Below are 22,371 nucleotides of genomic sequence, written 5' to 3' on the forward strand. Positions count from 1 at the left end.
AAAAGGTGCCCAATAGAGAGGCTTTGTGTCCCCATGGAACACACCAGTTCAGAGGAGAACCACAGTGCTTCCATTAGTTACATAAGTTAAAACGAAGGTTAGCTGGGATAGGAATAGGTAGAGTATGCCTAGGAAGCCATTCACAGTGAACAGAGTGTTCCACGATGGGCTGTGGAAGACAGAGATGCAGGTGTACTGCTGAGCATTTTCCATCTGTAAAGGATGCATTAAAGAGTGCGGGAGCAGCTGAGACTTGTAAGGTTAGAAAGGTCAGGAGGAGTCAAGGGCTGGCACTGCTTACATGCTAGCCTTCACTGAATGGTGGGCAGAAGGTGAAAATTTACCAAGTGGGAGCTTGTACCACAGTCAACACGAAAACCAAGCAGTGAGTTAGGATCCATGGCTGCCAGAGAACAAATGAAGATACTCTAGAGGGATTAGTGTGGGAACTCAAAGAAGGTTTAGAAGTCCTAGTGGGAAGTTTGAATTATGTAACTGAACTAGTGATAGCAGGATCAATGATGGCTTGGAAGGAAAAAGAATACCTTAAGTCTTTTGATTTTAATTAATGCATGATTTCACTTCAGTTAGGAAAGTATGGGTCTGGTATAAGATTTAGGGTTCATGCCTCAGTCCCTAGCTCTTTCCTTCCCATCTCTACTACGAGGGCATTTGGCTCTCCAGTTCTCAACTTGTATGTCTGTTTGGATGGCTCCAGGTGATATATACTGTCTCTCTTCCTGCATAGCCTGCTGAACACTTTTCATCTGGAAATTCTCATGCAGGAGCCCATGAATCAAATCCATGCAAAAGCAGAATGACAGGTGCAATTGTGTCAACAGGAAATCTGCCTGAGCTTTGGTTATCTGCAACATGCATGCATTTGCAACACAGGCAAAACACAGCTTGAGGAGGTATGGGAAATGAAGTCCTTTGAGCAGAGGCAGAAACATGACAGAACCATGCTGAATAGTCTCCAGAGACTGATGTTCACTACAGTAGGGCTGTCTATGACATCACACTAGCAAAAGCATACAACATGCTTTTAAATTATGATCTTGGACAGACTTTTAGAACTCTCTCTCATCAGAAAGCTAGCCAGATGATAAATTTACTTTGAGTACCAAGGAAGGGCAAGCTGGGAGAAGAAGGTGTCCATTACACCTTTGTCTAGGATCTATAGCATTTTTCTTGTTGAGGGACACATTGAGATGGGGGGTTGATACAAGTTAAATCCATCATCCACTTGACTTTTGGCAGACATTGGAAAATTGTGTGGAAAAATGTCAGCTGCCCCTGCTCCAGAGGGCAGATATCTGTTTACATGCATCAGTTTGACCCAGTGCTCTGGGACTTGTCAGCTTCCTGCCTGTTTCTTCACAGTGTGTGTCTACATTAGAGGCCATACCTACCTCCTCTGCTAATACTCTCCTTAAGTATTTGGGAAAGAATAGGGTTAAGTGACTGTGAGAGGGCTCACGCCATCTTAGGGAGACACATATTCCAATATGATTGATGGTTTTGCTACTAGTATAGAAAACAAACCAAGATGGAGGCACTCTAGAATAGTGATTTAGCTAATGTCACATGCCATTGTTCTCTGGCATCTGGCAACAAGTCATGACCTCCCATGTGGCTTTTTGCTATACACACTGCAGTGTTTTGGGGGACCTGGTATGATAAAGAGGTACAAGTTGACCAGCTTATAAAAGCGCAGGGTGGTGACTATGGAGAGCTGCCATGACTTTGATCTACTATATGACTTTTGTAAGAAATGATAATCTAAAATTATTTCTAACTTGGATGTAATGTTTTCTTAGTATTTTTACACCAGGGATTGCTTGCCAGCAGGAGTGACAGGAAAAGAAGCTTTTTATTTTTTCAGAGTCTTATTGAACAGGAAGACACAGCTATCATAAGAACACCTTCCTTAGGTATAACAACACTCTTCACACAGCATGCCATCTCCTGAGTCACGCTCTTAACACTTTGCTCTCCTTTTTCTCTGCCTGCTCATGTATGCTGTCATCTGGACCAACTAGCCAAACCCTACACATGCAGGAGCTCACCATGATGTTTTTGTGGATGAAGCCTCTCCGATACCTAGCCGGTTTCAGATGAGGATATTCTTCAGTGCTGGTGATTTTAATATTCCAAACCTTCTTCCAGGCCTCATAAAGCTGAACGTGTACAGGGTAGACACCGGAGTGGTGAGGGGACACTGCGTAGCCCATGTCGGTAGGAATGCCATGCTCCTAAGACCAAGAAAACTCTCATTAGAATATGGGAAGGTTTGCCATTTGGTTTCTTCTCCTCTCTAGAGTCTCACTGCACAGCCCAACCCTGAACTTACTGTGATTTCACGGTGATCCTTCTGCTTCAGCCTCCCATGTGCTAGGATTAAGAGCTGTCTTGATTATAGTTTCAATTTAGGGTTTTGAAATGTACTATAAATATACATATTTAAATCGATCATTAGTTATTGTCTGGTGGAATTAAAATGATATCTATTAAGACCATTAGAATTCTTGAAGTTGGATGCTGTCAGCCAACCTTCTTACTGTGTTAATAATTGGGTGGTGGCAGGATGGACAAAACATTGCACTCCACTTAACACATTCTTGGCCATCTGTTCTTTCCATTAATCACAATTTCAAAAAATTAAATAACAAATACTTTCTATAAACAATATTCAGCCCATTCCATTGGACACAAAGAATGACAAAACTTCCAACTTTAACTGGCCTGCTCCAAGGATCTTATTGTGTCTGCTGTACTTTCTACCAAGTCTGCTACATTTCTATTGGAGCCTCAGCATGTGCGGCAGTAACACAATGAAATCTCAGAAGAAGCACACAGATTTGATTGCAGACTGTAGGAAATTTTATAGAGTTTTTTTTTGTTGTTGTTGTTTGTTTGTTTTTAGAAGTCCTCATCATTCAAGCTGAATGTACCCAAAGAGATAAACAATCTGGAAATTTAAATGACTTTTAAATTAAACTTTCATATGGATGAAATGATACCAGCTAGAAACCTTCCAAACTACGCATGCACAATGTATACTGAGGAAGTGACTAATGATGGGTCAAGGTGTTCCTTATCTATTGGTCCTGTCCAGGTCCTGCCAAATCCCAGTGGATGATGATAGCTTATTTTGGAGAGGATTTGGGTCAACTCAGAATCATTGTAATTGTTCTCAGCTTCAGGTAGACCATGAATCCTCATCTATTACTCTTGGCATAGAGACGGTTTCCCAGACACAAGGTGTGAAATCAGTCTCTTAAAAGAACACCCAAGGTTTTAATATTGACGGATATTTTTCCTGAATGATTTGTTTTGCTTTCTGTTTGTATTTTCCAACTGCTTGACAACTTTAAAAGATTCCACTGAAATAATCTTTCTTTGAATTAGTCATGGTTTTCTTCACACCAAAGAGCAATTTCACATAGACAATCATAGTATCAGGCTGTCAAATAGACTGCCTTGACGGAGTGTGCTACAAATGGACGTGAAAGGCAAAGAGATACAGCCATCTTTGTTTCTCAACCCAGAGAACATCAAAAAGGGGAGAGACACACAGGTAGTATCTACACACTAGAAAGCTGGCTGCCAGGCATTACCACCTCTCAGTGAGGGGCTCATTACTCCCCTAATTTCACTTCCTTTCAGGAACTTTACTCACTATTTAAAACACCCATCGGTCCTCTCTAGCAAGGATGCCAGAACTGAGAGCTACACATTGCTGCTGAGAGAAACAGAGATAAGACCGGGAGCATGCACAAGACAGACTACAGGATTACTGGGAAGGGTTGACACTTTTCCTTTTATTTTCAACCTCTGTAGATGTCTCAATACTTATGCAATCATTACCATATAATGTAGGACTTCATTAAAATGGAAGTCAAATACTCCCTTGCTTCCCTCTCTAGTTTTAAATAATTAAGATTAAGGCAATTTCTTTCACTAAGAATTGTGTACCAACAAGTAATTTTGTTAGAAAAGGTCGCTAGAGTATCAACTGCAAATGTTTGGAGAATAGGGGTGCAACTTAAATGATCAGACAAAAGAAGATGGATTTCCATTAAAAAAGTTTGAAAGAAAACAAGGAACAATTACATGCTAAGAACTTCTTGGAGAACTTTGTGAAGAAGCAATCCACAATAGCCAGAGCTTTATTACAAACTCCAAATACCCAGAGATTCACAAGCAATGCTGTTGATCCAAAGGTCAAGGGAGTTTTTCAATGTTTGCTAAGTACTCTTGCAATTCCAGGACACTGGATGTATAACAAAAAGATGATTTAACGTGTAAAGGACATTTCCTTCCTTTGAATTCTTGAGGAATGTTTGACCACTATGGTCTATGCAGATTTTGTTTGTTTGTTTGCTAGCTTTAGTTATTAAAGTTTCACCTTTTCTTTGCAGTCTGGTGCAGTGATGGGGGCATTTCACACTCATATTAACTCTTACATTTGTGAGAAAAACTGACAACATTGAATTTTCTAGCCTATTGCACAGAAGGCTACATAGCTCAAAGTGTTGAGAAGTCATTAATTCATATGTGGGACACATTTCAAATGGTTTTTGCAACATGACACACTCCATGAGTGCTGCTGATTGTTACGACCCCATCTCTAATGCTCTTGTGTGTGGTGATCTGAACACACAACTTTACCTGGAAACTATGACAGATCTGAACCTTCATTTATTGATTAATTAATTACTAACAGATACAAGCTCCTTTCTTACCTCTCCTGTGGATTTGGGGGTCATATCTCATGGCTTCTTTTGTTGTGGGCCATTTCCTTTGGGCCTGTCCAAATGCAACCATTTCACAAAGCTCTCTGGTAGAGTAGGCCCCTTAGAAATGATTTTATATAAGGGCTACATAAACTCGTCGTACCAAATCTGTACCCAGTGCTCCTAAATATAGCCCATTATCGTGTCCTATGAATAGTGCAGTTAGTGAAAAACCTTAAATGTGTCTACCCTTTCCTAAGCTTACCGCAGTCGCGCAGTACACTGTTCCCTATGGCAATTTGGTATAGGTTGCTAATTTTCTACCCATTCTGTCCTCTCACTTGTCTTTTTCCAAACCATTCTCCACATAGTAGCCAAAGAAATATTTGACAGACGCAAATATGATCATAAGACTTTCTATTTAAAATCTTCCAGGCAGTCCCTGGCACTTAAGTATAAAGTTATAGGCTGATCATGATCTCTGCATCATATAACCCTTGTGCTTTAAACCAAGCCCTACAATGCTCACTTCTAATTTACTCTTTCATCATGTTAACCTTTCCTGATGTTCACCAGACTCTTTCCTTCTCCGGTGCCATCGATTCTGAATCTTTTTGTTTTTCCTTTTTGACACAGGGTCTCTTTATATCGCTTTGGCTTCCCCAAATTTCACTATGTAGGCCAGGGTGGCCTCAAACTCATAGATCTGCCTGCCTCTGCCTTCTGAATGCTGGGATTGAAGGCACACACCACTATGTGCAGCTTCCTACATTTACTTCTGAGTAAATCTACAACATAGACTTGCCTATAAGATACACTGGCACAATGGTGGCACACATATTATGGGATTAATCAACCACCTTGTGATTGTATTTAACGTCCCTCCTGTAAGGTTGAACCCATACACAATATTGCTAAGGTGGCCAGGAATCTAAGACTAGGTAAGTCATGGATCTAGGGAGAATACCTGCTACTATTGTTCTTCTAATGAAACTTAGCAATAAAATGACTCCTGATGACTAGCCTTTGTTTTTCAAGGAGACACAGCATCACTTTGTAAATAATTGTTTCTTTGTGCCTCTTCTGCACTGAGCAATGACTCTAAGAAGTCTGGGCACTGTTTGCCACTGTTGGCAGCTCATTGAGTCACTAACTGCAAACAAGAGACAAGCATCTGTGAACAAGTGTGGAAACAGTGCTGACACTGCCCACCTCGTCTCTTTTTAATTTTTCACCTTCTCAGTGGTCTCAGCTCAACTGTCAGTTTATCTGAAGTATAGACAGAGGGTAACTCACTGAGAAATTTTAATAACTGCATAAATAATACTTGCAAACATGTTTAAAACTGTAGCTGCAATTATTATTTTAGAGCAAAATTTAGATATATAATTTCAAAATAATAATATTTTATGATAAAAGATGTAACATTACAAAACTTTTCTTAAATTATCATTCAAGATTTTCCAAACAGATAATGTAAAGATAACTTAAAAGGCAAGTAATGCTATAGTCCTTACGAAAATCCCCTCAAAGACTAAAAAGGAAGGAGAAAAAAAATAGTATTTAAGTATTCAAACAACACACTCACTTCATTACCAAAGTACTGACTCTGATAGTACTTACTTATTTAAACTCTTGCTGGTAATTAAGAATCCTGTTTTACTTAGTGCTTAACTCAGTTTCAGTCTTTCTGAGCAGAAGAAACTTAGTATTTCCCATTCACAGCTAGATAGCCCCTGCTTTTTCTGATTTCAGAGAGAAGCAAATCTGTAGACTATTGAAATTTCTAAGCCTGCAGTGGCAGTCTACAATCTGTTAGATATTCTGTTGTCTACAGAGAAAACAGCCAGAAACTGCAGCAGTGTACTTTGGGAAACTTCTAGATGCTTTTCTGCTCTCTGTTTTGGTTGGAATGTCCCATTTTCTCAGAATATAGAAGTTCATGCTTTGGTTAACTACCTCACAACACTGAGATTCAAATTTGCAATTTGCATGAATTTGAGGTAAATATCCTTCTATTTAATCTTTGTATTATAGTTCTATTTCAAGGAAAAGAGGCTCTTTTTCTTTGATTTTTCTTTTTAAATGGCTTCCTTTAGGATTGTGGCTGTTGGAGATACTGTTTCACAGAGTACACTTATCTAGAAGATGGGAGCATATTTGGAAAGTAAGATTAGAATCAAGGTTTGAGTATATTCTTTTCATAGAATTCATATATATATATATATGTATGAATTCTTGAAGATATTTCTTGAATACATGGAACATTTAAAGATAGTTTGTTTTTTCTAAGGTAAAATGGATAGCACAAATACACATCTCAGGTTCTGAGTACTTACAGGGCCTATGGTACCCAAGGGAGGAGACTGTAGCAGCAGGGATGACAGGGGGTAAGTATAGACTGTCAGTGACTGTTAAGAGTAGATCAATGTATGTGAAGACTGTTCGAAGGAAACCAAACAAAATACAATATAACCTAGGCAACTCAGGATCTGTGTCTAGGTTGAAGAGTTAGGATTTGGTTAGTGTGCTAAGACTGTTAAATACTAGAATGATTTCTATAACAAATGATGGTATTTTTGATATAGTTTAAAATTAAAATTCTTGGAAGATAATTAGCCAAGGAACTTTATTTTTTCACAACCAAATGTGAAATAAATGAATTGTACAAGCAATCACTAAGTTTCAGATTAAAAATACCATTTCTTCTGGTGCCAGGGAAACTCCCAGGAATCCACAAGGATGACCCCAGCTAAGACTCTTAGCAATAGTGGAGAGGGTGCCTGAACTGGCCTTCTTTTATAATCAGATTGGTGACTACTCTAATTGTCATCATAGAGCCTTTATCCAGTAAATGATGGAAGCAGATAGATGCAGAGATCCATAGCCAAGCACTGGGCCGAGCTCTGGGAGTCCTGTTGAAGAGAGAGAGGAGGGATTATATGAACAAGTCCGGTGGGTGGTTCAAAATAATGATGAGGAAATCTAAGAGGCAGCTGACCAGAGGTCGTGGGAGGTCAGGGGACTCTAGACCAAAAGCTAGGGAGCCGTCATGGCACCTACCTAGGTCCTCTGCATGTGGCTGACAATTGTGTAGCTTGGTCTGTTTGTGGGACCCCTAGCAGTGGGACCAGGACCTGTCCCTGGCACATGAGCTGACTTTTTGGAACCTATTCCTTATGGTGAGATGCCTCGCTCAGCCTTGATGCAAGGGGTGAGGTGCTTGGTCCTGCCTCAATTTAATATGCCATGCTGTTGACTTTCATGGGAGGCCTTACCCTTTCTGAATCGAGATGGATGAAGAGTGGATGGTGGCAGGGTAGGAGGTAGAGAGAGGGGGTGGGAGGAGAGGAGAGAGGGGAAACTGTGGTTTGTATGTGAAATAAATATAAAAATTAAATAAAAAATAAAATAAAAATACCATTTCTTGTAGGTTACAGTGATGCATGCCCACAACCCCAGCACTCTGAAGATTCATGAAGGATGACTGCAAGTTCAAGATCAACCTGTCTTTAAAAATTACATTAAATTAAATTTTATATTGATTTCACTTTATCTTTGTGGTTTTATAAATGATTTTTATGTTGAGATACTAAATATTAATCCATTATTTTAAATTTATGGTTTAATCTTAAACAAGTATACTTTCCCAGTCACATTTTACAGAAGTTATAACACATTTATAAACAATTGGTCAGTAATTTGTAGGTCTGGCAACTACACACCTCTGCCTTTCTTACATATGATCTTCAATTTGTAGTACAAATGGCTGTCTACTCTGGCTATTATGTGAAAACCTTGCTGTGATGACAATGCTTTTTTGAATGAATTTGCCTTAAGGATTTAGAGTCTGTTGGCAGCCACTGTATGAATAATTTGCTTGCTCTTCCTCATTCTAGGCTCCTGGGAGGCAACCCCTAAATCCTTGTCCCAATTTCCCAAACAGGGACTTTGTTGTTCGTGACAAGGCAAACTTGAGATCACATTTGAGTCTATGCTTAGAATGGAACCTGTCAGGCCTGAAGGACCAACCATGTAATTAGAGAGTAGGGCACTGAGGCGGGTAATAGAGTTGACCTCCAGGCAAGAGGGGAGAGTTAGAGAGTGAGTTTGGTCCCAAGGACAGTGAGCTAATCCATCACGCTGATGTAGTAAAACCTTAATAAAAACTGGGATTCGAGTCCTATTCCCTGAATGGTAATACTCACATAGTCCCAGAAACCTCCAGAAGTTAATGTTCTTTGTCCTGCAGTCTAGAGAATGAGAACATGCTAGAATAATGAGATTAACAAAAATCCTTGGATAAAGGTGTTAGTGGAATGAATAATGAAATCTTGTAAGGGAGAATGGCATTATAGTAGCTCATAAAGTAGAACGCCCCTACCATTCTGAAGCGACACCTCTGAGAAACATTGTATGGTCTTTAACTCAACGACAAGAAAGGGCTCCTATTCCTTCAGTATCCAAAAATACAAATACAAGAGAATGAGATTCTCAGTGTTACAGGGGCCTGAAGACATGCTGCTTGGTATGGAGAGATAGCCTGGGCTGAGTCCCAGGCCTTGTGTCCATGTGTTTACTGAACAGTATCCTAGGTAGACTGTTTATCTGTACCACACCCCAACCTCTTCTCTTCCCATTAGGGGCAATGCAAGTGACAATTTCATCTTCTCCAGCCAAGCATGATGCTCAAAGGGAAGAGAGCTAAGAGGAGAAGGTGACCCCATCCCCTGCTGTCCTCAAGAAGCCCAGGACAAAAAGGTAGTGAATCTGTTTAAGAAAAGGCTCAAGAACTTTGGCATTTGGTAGGCCACCCAGTGCAAGAGGGATCTCACCATCCACAACCATCTGCAAGAGACGCCACCTGTAAGTGTCTGCAAGTGCTTCCTACAATTAGCCCATTCACTTAGGCACTGGACCAGCAACCAGCAGCTGTTAAGCTTTCCCACAACCATAGGCCAGCAACAAGGAGGAGAAGAAGCAGAGGCTGTTGGCCAGTGCTGAGAAGCAGGCTGGCTGCTAGCAAAAAGGACATCTCCACTATACATAGCACATATACGGCATACGAAAAGACTTGGAGGTAGGGGAGGGGAGAGGGAAAATGATATAGTTATATTATAATTTAAAAATTAAAAAATATATGAGATGAAAGAATCCTTCCACTGTTACTTTTGTGTCCCTCTCCCCAGACCTCAGAATTTTTATGTAAGGACACACATGCATAAAGGACACTATCATGATCAACAGTAGTTAATAAAGGCTTAAGTCAGCACCATAATCTAGAAAGCTGAACAAATGAAGATATCAACCATAAATTTATTTTGGCAAAGATAACTGATGCTATGTTTATACATGAGTCGAGGTTCAGCCCTGGTATATACGATGGGGTTGTAGCAATGACCTTAGCAATAACCCTTTTTCAACAGTATACACCTCCTTCCAGTCCTACTACACCTGAATAGCTTTGCTATCTGATGAGCTTGAATGGTATTTAACAAGACAATTGCATAAGTAAACACCAGGAACAAAAGTTAAGCTAAAACTTCAGTACAAGTACTAAAAAGGTGCCACAACATGAGTCTACCTTGGTTCATCCTCAGCCATTTGCAATCACGAAAAGTTCTTAGGGCCAGGTGCCTGAGCCTATCTCTATCTTCCCTAATAACTGAGGAATTTATTGTACGAACATTTTCATTTAACGGGGCATATTTTCCCTTTTCTCAGAGCTCCTTTCAGAATGCTGGAAATGTCATATCTGTGTCGAGTGGCTCATAGGAAAACATGCCACTAGAGGATGCGCTTTTTGAGAACACTCAGAAGAATCATGTGAGCACTTATACTCTGTATACACCAGGTTGAGGTTTGTTTTAAATTGCTTAGATTTACTCAAGTGAAACACAAGAAGGGGGACTTTCAGAACTAAACAAGTGAGGAAGCTTTATTTTTATATTTAAATGGCTGAAAAGACAATTGGCTGGGGATACAATGCACGTGTTGTCGAGTTTGGTCTACACTGGCTTTCTCTGAGTTTGAAGCAATGAATTTGATTGGGACATTGGAGCTTTTTAAGACATAGTAAAGCTGTAGACAATTCAATGCCAGTTGCAGATTCCCAGACTCCCTTCAAGTACATTTGATCTTTAAGAAAAGGCACACAGTTGACTAGCTAGAGATGTTTAAGTCTGAATAACACTAATTTTAATTGTAGTTCGATATTCCTAAAAGAAAGTTAGTGAAGACATTGGTCTATCACGGTTATTGCACACCCTCTGGTGTTCATGGTAGTTACCAAGGCAGTGTTGCTGGTGGTACTTCACAGACACCAGAAATAACATGTTATATAAACAACTATGCAAGAGGAAAGCATTGTAAAAAGCCACACTGTGATGCACTCAATTTGTTTTAAAAATACCATGGTCACTAGTGTCAACAGTGCTGGGGCCTGCATCTAAACAAACTGTGGGGGTCTCATGGGCTTTTAAGCTTGACAGATCAGGATGAAACCCTCTGCTCCAGCCTCCACCAGCTGTGTGACTTAGTAAAATTATGCAAATTCTCTGATCTTTGTAATGCAGGAATCATCAGCCCTATAGGTGGCTGTGGGAATTCATGAAATAAGTATAACATATGATTCACAGTTGGAGCTCAGCAATTTCTCTTTCTTCATTTCCTTAGGAATCAAGACTGAAATGTACTTTTCTGTTACATTTAAAAGAGATCAGAGAAGAATGTACTTTTTTTTTAAAAAAAAAAATCAATATTCCCCAGTCTGAGCATAAATTAAATAAAAAGAATGGGGTTTGCGGAATTAGATAAGTTGCTACAATGATCTAAAAAAATAGGCATAAAATCTGGAGGCAGTTGGAGAAGAACAGTTGAAAAGGAACAGAAAATGATACAATGGAGAAAAAGAACAGACATGATGGAATGGCAGGAATGGAGGCCATGAGATGTGAAAAAGCTAAAACTGTGGTTGAGGAGATGGCTCAGTGGGTAAATCTCTTGCTTCAAGTGTGAGAGCCAGAGTGTGCAGCCCAGAGCTCATGTAGATGCTTAGTGGTTGTCCCTGCCACTCTCAGAAGGCCACAGTAGGATGACTTGGGCAAAGTGGCCAGAATAAAAATCAAACCCGGTGCCAGTTATTGGGGTGAATGCTAGAAGATCAGAGAAGCAGAACAAGCCACAGCCATCTCACCTTGTCAATTCCTCAGCTGATCCTGTTTCCTCAGACTGGGAAGCCTCTGAGTCCTCATCTGAATAGATCTCTGCTGAACTGCTGCTAAAAGCCTAAAAGCTTAACCAGCCTCTAGTTCCTGGTCCTCACGCCTTATATGCCTTTCTGCTTCCTGTCATCACTTCCTGGGATTAAAGGTGTGTGGCTTTGAACTCACAGAGATCCAGATGGATCTCTGCCTTTGGAATGCTAGGATTAAAGGTGTGAGTGCCACCATTTTTCTGGGATCTGTATCTAGTGGCTGTTCTGTTCTCTGACCCCAGATAAGTTTATTTAGGGCTCAGAATATATTGGGGAACACAATATCACCACAGTCACCACTGGCAAAAGACTGTGCTTGAGAGAACATACCTCAGTGAGAAACATGGGGAGGGCTCAAAGAAGATTCCTGATGTCCTCCACATGCACACTTACAGAAGGGTGCACACACACACACACACACACACACACACACACACACACACACACACTTAAAAGATTACCAAAGGTGACCTGAGCTGCAGAATTGGCTCCTACTCATTGTTGCATAGCCATTTCCTCTGAATTGAAACATTCCTAAGGATGTAAACAAAATTTAAGCATACAAGGCCTAGGAAGTTACTGAAGTTTACAGGCTTCACAAGTCCTCTTCTTGAAGTGATATAAGCATAAGTGGGGATAATTGTGGAGATAGGATACTCTTCCATGGGCTGAACTGTGTGTAAACCCTGCAGGGAGCTTCAAGGATGCATTGTTTCTGAGCTGTCATCCTGCTGGGGTGGGCTTTTCAGTGATGCAGCTGCTTTGAGTCATTCTTGACCCTGCAAGTCACCCCCAATAAACTTCTGGTTTCCAAGCCAGATTTGGGAGTGACTTTTTCCGCTTCTGTGGTCTGCCATTAATGTCCTATGTGGGGGTGAACAGATGTTTCCACAGAAAGAGTCCTATGCCCTTTCTCTTCCTGCTGCCCCTTCCATTTCAGCCCCATTTCTGGCCACATCTCAGCTATCATGTGCTATAAGAAGACAGAAGAATGGAAAGACAGAATTTAGGAGCAGCATTTGCGGATCTGGAAGCAGAACTTGTCGCTCTCCACATCCTGCTCAGCCCAGCAGTAGGAATTTATAGACAGATTCATAAAAGCTTTAGTTTGCCTCATGTCCACATGACCGTGGGAGAGAGGGACTACTCAAACAGTACATGCACTAAATTTATCTTTCCTTTACAAAACCAGTTTGTCAATGGTATGCATGCTGGCACAGAAATTTAGCATTTGTGCTGGAGAAAAGGGGGGAAAGGAACTGAGGGATGTATTTTCTACACTCCCTTATTATAAAGTTTGAAAGCTTCCCATAGACTGAATGAGAGTAACCTGAAGAGGAATTTCCAAAGTAACCCTCAAGCTCCTGAGGCAATCACAACCACACTCTAAAAGTTTAAAGACTAGGTTTCCCTTTTTTTTCCACACATCTTTGGTTTTGGTTACCTCTCCCTTCTTTACCCCTTCCTCGGCATCACCCCCCACCCCCCACACTTTAACCTTTCCATTCATAGTCTTCCCTTTGCTACCTTTCATATCCTAAGTGTTCTGTTACTCCCTCTCACTTGAGGCCTTTTTATTTCCCTCTCCAATGTCCTTTCTTATCATCTTGGCCTCTATAGGCACTGCAAGTCTAATGCACTACTGGAGAATTCATAGTCAAGATCCACCTATGTAAGAGAACATGTGGTTTTTGTCTTTGTGGACCTGGGATACATTACCCAGTATAATGATTTTCCATTTCCCTGTAAATTTACATTTTTGTTACAACTGAATAAATTTTTTTTTAAACTTTTAAAAATTTTTTTGTGTTTTAATTTTACACATCAGCCATGGGTTCCCTTATCCTCCCCCCTCCTGCCCCCACCCCCACCTTCCCCCCATCCCCTCCCCTCCATTCCCATCTCCTCCAGGGCCAAGACTCCCCTGGGGATTCATTTAAACCTGGTGGATTCAGTACAGGCAGGTTTAGTCCCCTCTTTCCAGGCTGAGCAAAGTGTCTCTGTGTAAGCCTAAGGTTCCAAACAGCCAGCTCATGCACTAAGAACAGGTCCTGGTCCCACAGCCTGGATGCTCCCAAACAGTTGAAGCTATTCAATTGTCTCACTTATCCAGAGGGCCTGATCCAGCTGGGGGCTCCACAGCCTTTGGTTCATAATTCATGTGCTTCCATTCATTTGGCTATTTGTCACTGTGCCTCTCCAATCTTGGTCTCAACAATTCACGCTCTTACAGTCCCTCCTCTTTCTTGACAATTGGACTCCTGGAGCTCCACCTGGGGCTTGGCTGAGGATCTCTGCATCCACTTCCATCAGTTATTGGATGAGGGTTCCAGCACAACCATTAGGGTGTTTGGCCATCTGATCACCAGACTAGGTCAGATCAGGCTTTCTCTCAACCATTGCCAGCAGTCTCCAGAGGATGTATCATTGTGGATTTCTGGGGACTTCTCCAGGACTCTGCCCATTCCTGAATAAAATTTCATTGGTATATGGACCACATCATTTTTAACCATTCATCAGCTGAAGGACATTAGTCTTGCCCAGCTATGAACCATGTATGATATGCCACCAACCCAACCAGTAAGTTGTGCCCACCAGTGCAATAAGAGCATGATTAAAATGGAGGTAACCAAATGCTTTCTGTTTGGATTTGGGGCTCTCTCCATAGAAAGGAATCCTTGTCTATGTCTGTGAATATGATCAAGAGATCATAACTATTAGAGGAGAACCTATTACTATTGTTTTGATAAAGGGACATACTGTTAAATTTCTTTCTGCTTATGTCCCTAAATTTGTGCTGATCTTGTCCTTCATTGGAAAAGCACTCTATAGTGGTCATTAACGCTGAGTTATATTTCATCAAAATATCAAGAATAAATGAGGGTGGCATGCTCAGTCCTAAGCGGACACAATCCCCTAAGGCTTAGGTGCCATCATGGAATGGGGAAATCTAAGAGGTGGAAGATGAGGAGGTGTGGCACAAAAAGGCTTCTTATGGACATGATAGAGACATTGCATTCATGAACTCACTTCAGCTGTGGTTGTCCACATAAAACCTGGACATGACTGTACCCATCAACATTTCATCATGGATTGGGGAGGTATTCATGAGGTTCTACCCTCCTTGGGAGTCTATCGGCAGCTAATGGTTGCTGGGGGAGAGAGGTCATTCTCTTCAGTGGCTAAGCCACTGATAAGGCCGATAAATAACCTGACATCTCTGTTAATGCAGGCAACACAAAGCAAAGTCAATGAGAGAGAGAGAGAGAGAGAGAGAGAGAGAGAGAGAGAGAGAGAGAGAGAGAGAGAAGAATGAGAGAGTTCACTGACGGGATGAGAGAAGTAATGTGAATAAAACCAGCTAAAATCCACTACATAAATGTATAAAACCATCAAAGAATTAAAAACAACCCCTAGGCAATAAACAATAGCAGTACATAAAAGTAAATTAAGGTGGTGCTTTCATCTGATAAGATAAATGTCATTTGATAACAGCTGAATGATTATTTTCAAATAAGAAGTTTTGTGCCATCATAGAGGAGGCAGGTGAGTCTCTTTGCACAGGTGAACTATGGAACTTTAAAAGAAAACTAGCAGTTCATGTTTCCAAAAGTGCAAATAAGTATATGCAGAGAGAAAATTAGGTGGCTTGTCCATTTATGTACATTTTGACCTGTTATTTCAATTTACTATTCATCTATCCAATAAAAAGCTGAATTCTTTCTACACCAGAAACAGTCCCCATGGCTCTTTTTTTATAGTCCCGTTTCCATTGACTGAGTTAGCCTGGCTTTTACTTCGTCTTCTGTGATTCTCTCGCCAGTAATCCGATTCATCTGTTCACCCCCAATCCTTCTCTGCCTGTCTGTCCTTAACACTCCCACACTAATGTTCTATGATTTTGTCATCTCTATGGAAATGTGAGAAGTCTGGAGGCGAAAATGACACTGTCATCTTCAAAATACATACAACACATAATTCTGAAAACAAGTTGAAATTTTCAATTTAGGAAAGCAGAAATTAGAGTATTTTGGATGAGCAAATAGTTCTGAAACAGTTGCTGGAATATACCTCTGGAGCAGAAATAAGGGATAAGGCACTCAAAACCATCTCCTTTCCTCCTAAGATTATCCCTGAAAGAAAATGGGAGGAAGCATTTGGGTAACACTGGGGAACAGTCAGAGCACTTTGCATCCAAGTGCCAGATCTATGATTTCACTGTGCCTCTGAGGGAAGAACTCAACCTTTCCACACTAGCCTTGCCATAGTGAAGATGGAGAGGGCAGCAGGGGTTGTGAAGAGGAGAAGACATGTTTATTGAGTGGATGCATGCTCCAGCTACGTAATAACCGCTCACTCTGGACTTCTTCTCCTAATAAGGGTTTTAAAAACACAAGAGAAAAGAAGAGAAGACAAATCTTACTAAATAAACATATAAGAAGTATACAAATCACACTAAGGAAGTTGTTAAAGCAGAGCATTTACTTTCCAGGAATGACTAATTTAAAGTGGTTTTTATCAGTCAAGAGATCGATTTTCCTGGGTTACACAGGCTGGGGAGGGAGAGTTCGAAATGCTTTACCTAATGATAGAGTGAATAGGTGTGACTACCTTCCACTTCTACCACAGTGAAGAGAAGCGTTTTGCAGGATATTTATCATGAGAAAGACACAAAAGTTGATGAAGAGATAATTATATGAAGTATCAAGAATGACATAAACTAAATCATTTAAATTTTTCCAGACTAAGAGTAGATATCTTATGGCAACTGATAGAAAAGAATGGGGATTTAATGTGCAGATTACTACCCATAATAAAACAGCAAATAGTAGTAGTCACAGGTGGGGAATATGTTGGGTTTTCAAAAAAGAATGCTAGCCCTGGGAACTCTGTGACTCAACAAACTTAATGTCAAACCCAGGAAATGTGAGAGGACATGATTCTAGAAGTGACTGAGAATAAAGAAGAAAGCAGGAAAATGAGGAAGAATTGGTTAGCAGCATGCAGAAGTCCTTTGAAGTAAAAGTTCTAAACTGTATTCAGAAAAGTGTCACACACACACACACACACACACACCACACATACACACACACACACACACACACCACACATACACACACACACACACACACACACACACACACACACACATCTTCATTCCTGATGTCTGGCACACTTAGTGTAATCTTTCTAGATATTAGTCTGTTCAAATAATTTGTAGTTGGTATGTCAACTATTATGACATGATGGTGATCAGAGGACACAAGTCACTGTGTAATGAAGTCTGAAATGTTCAACTACAAATCTACAAATGACTATGTTCAACTTTAGCAATGACTTGATACAAATGTAGAAGTCATGCGTATGAATTCAGGAATGGCACAGAGCTGGCAAAGACATATGGAAGTCACGGAGTAGAATCAACTTTTAGTAGGATGTCTATCTATTGAAATATTGACAGCGGCAATCTCAAGGCTAATCTATAATTAACAGAATCAACTGGACAAAATCACCATATTAAGTGTTATCAAAACTCCCTGTCCCAGGTCTGTGAGACATGGGTGTGGCATAATGGTTCAACAAAGTTTGATGTGATATTTGGCTCCATTACTAAGAATAAAATAATCTTTTCTGCTTTCTGATGCAATGAGACCACATGAGTGGACCGTGATGCTGCATTTAGGATGAGAACAAAAAGTTAGGAATATCACAAATACTGTACTTGGGATGAGGAGAGGTTTTCAACCCCATTAAATGACCCAAGATGCAAAGTCTGGAGAGAAGCATATGCGAATGTATTCATCATGCCTATTTACTTTCTCTATTTGTGATGCTTTGATGCCTCTTGGCCTTGCTGACCCTGAAGAGACTTATCAACTGTTAGCCAGTTCCCAGACGTAGTAAACTCCTGCTTAGAAGTACACTTCAGATATGACCCACTACTCCAGTGATTATCCACATCTCTGGTGTTCATGACTCAGGTGATGAGCAAAGGATTCTGCTCTAGTCACACAGGGCTAAAATCCAGGAAACCAGTGCCTCCCCCTCGGAGCCCACTGGCTTGCTTTGTCTTGTCTCACCCATGGAAATCATAAAGAAAGCACTCTTCCACATTCTCCTGACTGCTCTGTGCTTCCCCACATGGCCCTGTACAGTGTGGCATGCCTCTTCCTCTTGGTATTTGAGTAACAACCTGTCCTTTTGGTGTTACTTGTCTCCTGATGATAAGAGCATACAGTTTGAGATCATGGTTAACAGACTCTTAGGATCTTCAAGAAGTATCTAGTTCTATTTTAACAACTATTGAACACCTACATGCAAACATTACTCTTTTTATACACTTACTCAAATTGCAAGAAAGACACTGATTCTTGCTCTCTACTATGATTTGCATTATAAATATACTGATTCCAGTTGTATTCAGGTTTTGAGATTGACTAATTAATATTCAAGGGATACATTCACTGTTTTCAACATACTTACCACTGTATATAACATTCTTTTAACTACTCAGAACTGCTGCTATCTATAAAGTCAGAGATGGATGATGGGGACATTTTCTAGGTCAGGACCCCTGAGTAGCTGAGTAGTGGCAAGGTTTTGTCTTGGGGGAAGGTGTGGGGTGATAGTGGGGTTAAGAAGAACACTCGTGTCATATTTCATATTGTAGGAACTGGCATGGAATCCCAGTACTCTAAAGTTGAACATGAGCCCTATAACTTGTCCCCCAGTTTTCTATCTCTTCTCTTACATTCATTTTATGAAGTAAATTATATGCTTCAGTCAGTCTGTTCTGACTTATAATGAGTGACCTTCATGCACAATGCTGCTTGGATTACTCTAGAGTGTGGCCCATCAGTTCAGATTAGATTCTGCATCCTGACTGGAATTCTCTACTTTTACCAAGACTACTAAAATTACACTTTGCATTAAATATTAATATAAGATGAAAACATGATGTGCCTTTCAGCAAAGAGCTTTACTGAAAGAAAAATGATAGATTTTTCTCCCTTCTCCAGTTGCAAGCAAGTGAATTGAAAGATGGTCATGTATTCTGGCAAGGTTTTTAATATATTTAAAATTATATTTTGATAGCATAATCTTTATTTCCATATTGGAAAAGTGATATGCTCACTAATCTAAAAACATACATAATGACAATAGACAGTTCCGCTAAGGTGAATGAATGTATCTTGCTGGTTTGGAAAAGATTGCAGAATAGGGCTGTTATTTCAAAGAATTATATAATGCAATCAAGAGTACAGCATGCTGAAAGACTTCTTGTCCCCAGGAACATTGTTTCACTGCTACTAATTTTAATAAAATTGCCTATACCAATGTTAATACCCTCCACTGTATATGGTGGCACATGCCTTTCATTCCAGAACTCGAGAGGCAGAGGCAGGTGGATCTCTGTGAGTTCAAGACCAGTCTGGTCTACAAAGTAAGTTTTAAAATTAGCCAGGGATATACAATGAGATCCTATCTCTAATTTAATGATGACAACAACAAACAAACCCAGACAACAACACCTCAAAATGTTAGTACCATATGATAGAGGGTGGTAGTTTTTATGACAAAAGTCTCTACTAATAATCTTATTATTAAATATTAAACAACTTGCTAAAATTTAGCCCCAATCTTTGAAATGAGACAGTATATTAGTGATGTTTTTTTTTGAGGCTCAAATATAACTTTAATTTCCTAGTGATATTTTATCAGTTTTTAAGGCTGTACAATAGACATTTCAAACTGCATGATAGCCAATCACTAATGTTACAATTAATCCTGAATGCAAGGTTAATAATTTCAAAATTAAATTGCTTTTTAATTTTTTTTAAATTTTGAATTAGTCTATATTTGGTCATTAAATATTTTTCACCTGATTCGTCTGTAAGGCTGTATTTCCTTGGATAGCTGCCGCCCGCAAATCTAAGGTTGCTGAAAGGATCTGTCTGATCGCCCATAAGAAGCCACTGCAATGAACATTAGTTCCTTTGTAAGTGAGAAGAGTTCACACCATGCAGAAACCTAACAGTTCAGACAGACTTGCTAATTAAGTGGAAACAGCTATGTCTGGCTGACAGTAAAAGCAGGGCCTGGGGTACTGGATCACAGTCTTAGATTCTTGATTGTAAGGGCATTTTAGATATCTTTTAATTCAGTCACTCATTTAAACATTGCCTTTCTCCATCTCCAATTCCTGACTGAATACCCTTTGGCTTCCAAGGCAGCCCACTGCTTTCTGCAATTTCCCCTATCTATCTTATTGGGAAACATTCATGTTTGTGTTAAGCTCCTCCAAGCTGAAAGAGAAGAGCAGAGTCTCACCCATTAGAGATGCAGCATTCACATAGGTCAAGCATATGATTATTGCCTCTAATGAGTAGATGGTCCGGATGGCATTCCCTACTGGGTAGCTTGCACTGACTGCAAGAAGCTTTTGCATGGAATAAATAGTATTCAGTCACATGGAAAGCTGCTTGGCTTCAGGTTGTCTTTTGGACCACTAAGAGAATCTGCCTGCACTGGGAACTGGGGGATGCCAAGGGGAGTTTCCCTGGGAGGCCTCCCTCAAGTTTTCCAAGTCCCTTATGCTGCCCAGATGGCCATATATACCCATAATTACTAAGTAGCAGAGACTAGATTGACACTGTGAATTTGGTGAGGAAGCCTGGGGATACATTTATGCAGTATTAGTGGAGTTGGATTTCTGTTTTTAATTTTACCAGTGAGCTTTATAATCCTAGTGTGCATACTATGATTCTCACCTATAAAGGGAGACTACATATGCGTAGAATTCATGGTTGTTAAGAGAATTAAAAGAAACAATGGACAATGGGTTAAAAAATGAAACCTGTGCTCTTTTCATCCTCATATTTAGTAACAATGTAACTTTGGAGGCCTAATACTTTAATGGGAGGTGAATTAACTAATATGTACTCACAAACTGTAAGCTCATTAAGCAATTGCCATGTCAATGCAAAATAAAAAGTATTTAAAGATTTTATTCCCATTACCTGTAATGTTGAACACTTCAGGAGTCAAGGCAAAAATTGAAGATGACAGTTTTAAGATACTAAATATAAAGATAAAACCAACAGTTGGTATCCATTGACTGTTATTTCCTAATCACTATTTCATTTAGCTTATATATGTATGTAACAGATAATGTATTCTATTTTGTGCTTTGTGGCTAGTTCCAAGTTTCTAAGTTCAGTCTCCTTTCTTCTTCATACATTCTGTTTTGATCAAATTAAAAGGTCACTTATTGGGCGCTGGAGAAATGGCTCAGAGGTTAAGAGAACTGGCTGCTCTTCCAGAGGTCCTGAGTTCAAGTCCCAGCAACCACATGGTGGCTCACAACCATCTATAATGAGATCTGGTGCCCTCTTCTAGCCTTCAGGCAGAACACTGCATACATAATAAATAAAATATTAAAAAAGTTCAGTTCACTTATCTATATTCTTTTTTTTTTTTAAATGGGTCCTCTGGAAGAGAAGTCACCATTCTTTTTTTTTTTTTTTTAAAGATTTATTTATTTATTACGTATACAGAAGAGGGTGCCAGATCTCATTACAGATGGCTGTGAGCCACCATGTGGTTGCTGGGAATTGAACTCAGGACCTCTGGAAGAGCAGTCAGTGCTCTTAACCTCTGAGCCATCTCTCCAGCCCCACTTCTCTATATTCAATCAAACACTGAAGATAAGTTGGTTTTCATTTTTGTTTTTTAAGATAATTTTAGGTTTCTTTTCTTAAGATGCTTCATGATCATTTTTTATGGCCTTAAGAATGATAATTTGAGCTGTCAATGTATAGTTAGAAATGACATTCATAAATCTTTGCCTGAAACTTGTGTCAGATAAAGAAAGACAAGATTTTGCCGAGCGGTGGTGGTGCACGCCTTTAATCCCAGCATTCGGGAGGCAAAGCCAGGTGGATCTCTGTGAGTTCAAGGCTAGCCTAGGCTACAGAGTGAGTTCCAAGAAAGGTGCCAAAGCTATGCAGAGAAACCCTGTCTTGAAAAACCAAAAAAAAAAAAAAAAGGACAAGATTTCAATTGTGAATTATTCTTACAATTTAGGATGAAATTATAAAAAAAAGATGATTAAAACTCCTGCACAGGTCTGTTTTTACTATTTACTTTCAAGTATACTTAATACTCTTTTGACTATGAGTACAGTATTGCCATCCATTGGTTGATTCAAGTAGTAGTAGATGCCTCTTTTCAATATATACTGTTCTAGCTTCATTGAAAATCAAATTATTATTATTTTATGTGTGTAGGTTTTTTTTTTGTCTGCATGTATGTCTGTGCATCACATACATTCCTGGTGCCTGCAGAGGCCAGAAGAGGGACTTGGGTCCCATGGAA

General features: G+C 39.9%; 1 protein-coding gene across 3 annotated transcripts in view; it reads right to left on the reverse strand.

Annotated features, from left to right (window-relative positions):
* The window catches only part of LOC118585657 (bifunctional heparan sulfate N-deacetylase/N-sulfotransferase 3), a 154,350-nt gene that overhangs the window by 72,511 nt on the left and 59,468 nt on the right, over window positions 1–22,371 (reverse strand). For all 3 annotated transcript variants that reach the window (XR_004945220.1, XM_036190456.1, XM_036190458.1), the window contains exon 5: window positions 2,070–2,255. Coding sequence is in view for 2 of the 3 variants with exons in the window: in XM_036190456.1 (XP_036046349.1) it covers window positions 2,070–2,255 (186 nt within the window). In the remaining variant the exon portion in view is untranslated. The remainder of the gene's footprint in view (window positions 1–2,069; window positions 2,256–22,371) is intronic.

This window comes from Onychomys torridus, chromosome 6 (genome assembly GCF_903995425.1).
Source record: "Onychomys torridus chromosome 6, mOncTor1.1, whole genome shotgun sequence".
Classification (NCBI taxonomy): Eukaryota; Metazoa; Chordata; class Mammalia; order Rodentia; family Cricetidae; genus Onychomys; species Onychomys torridus.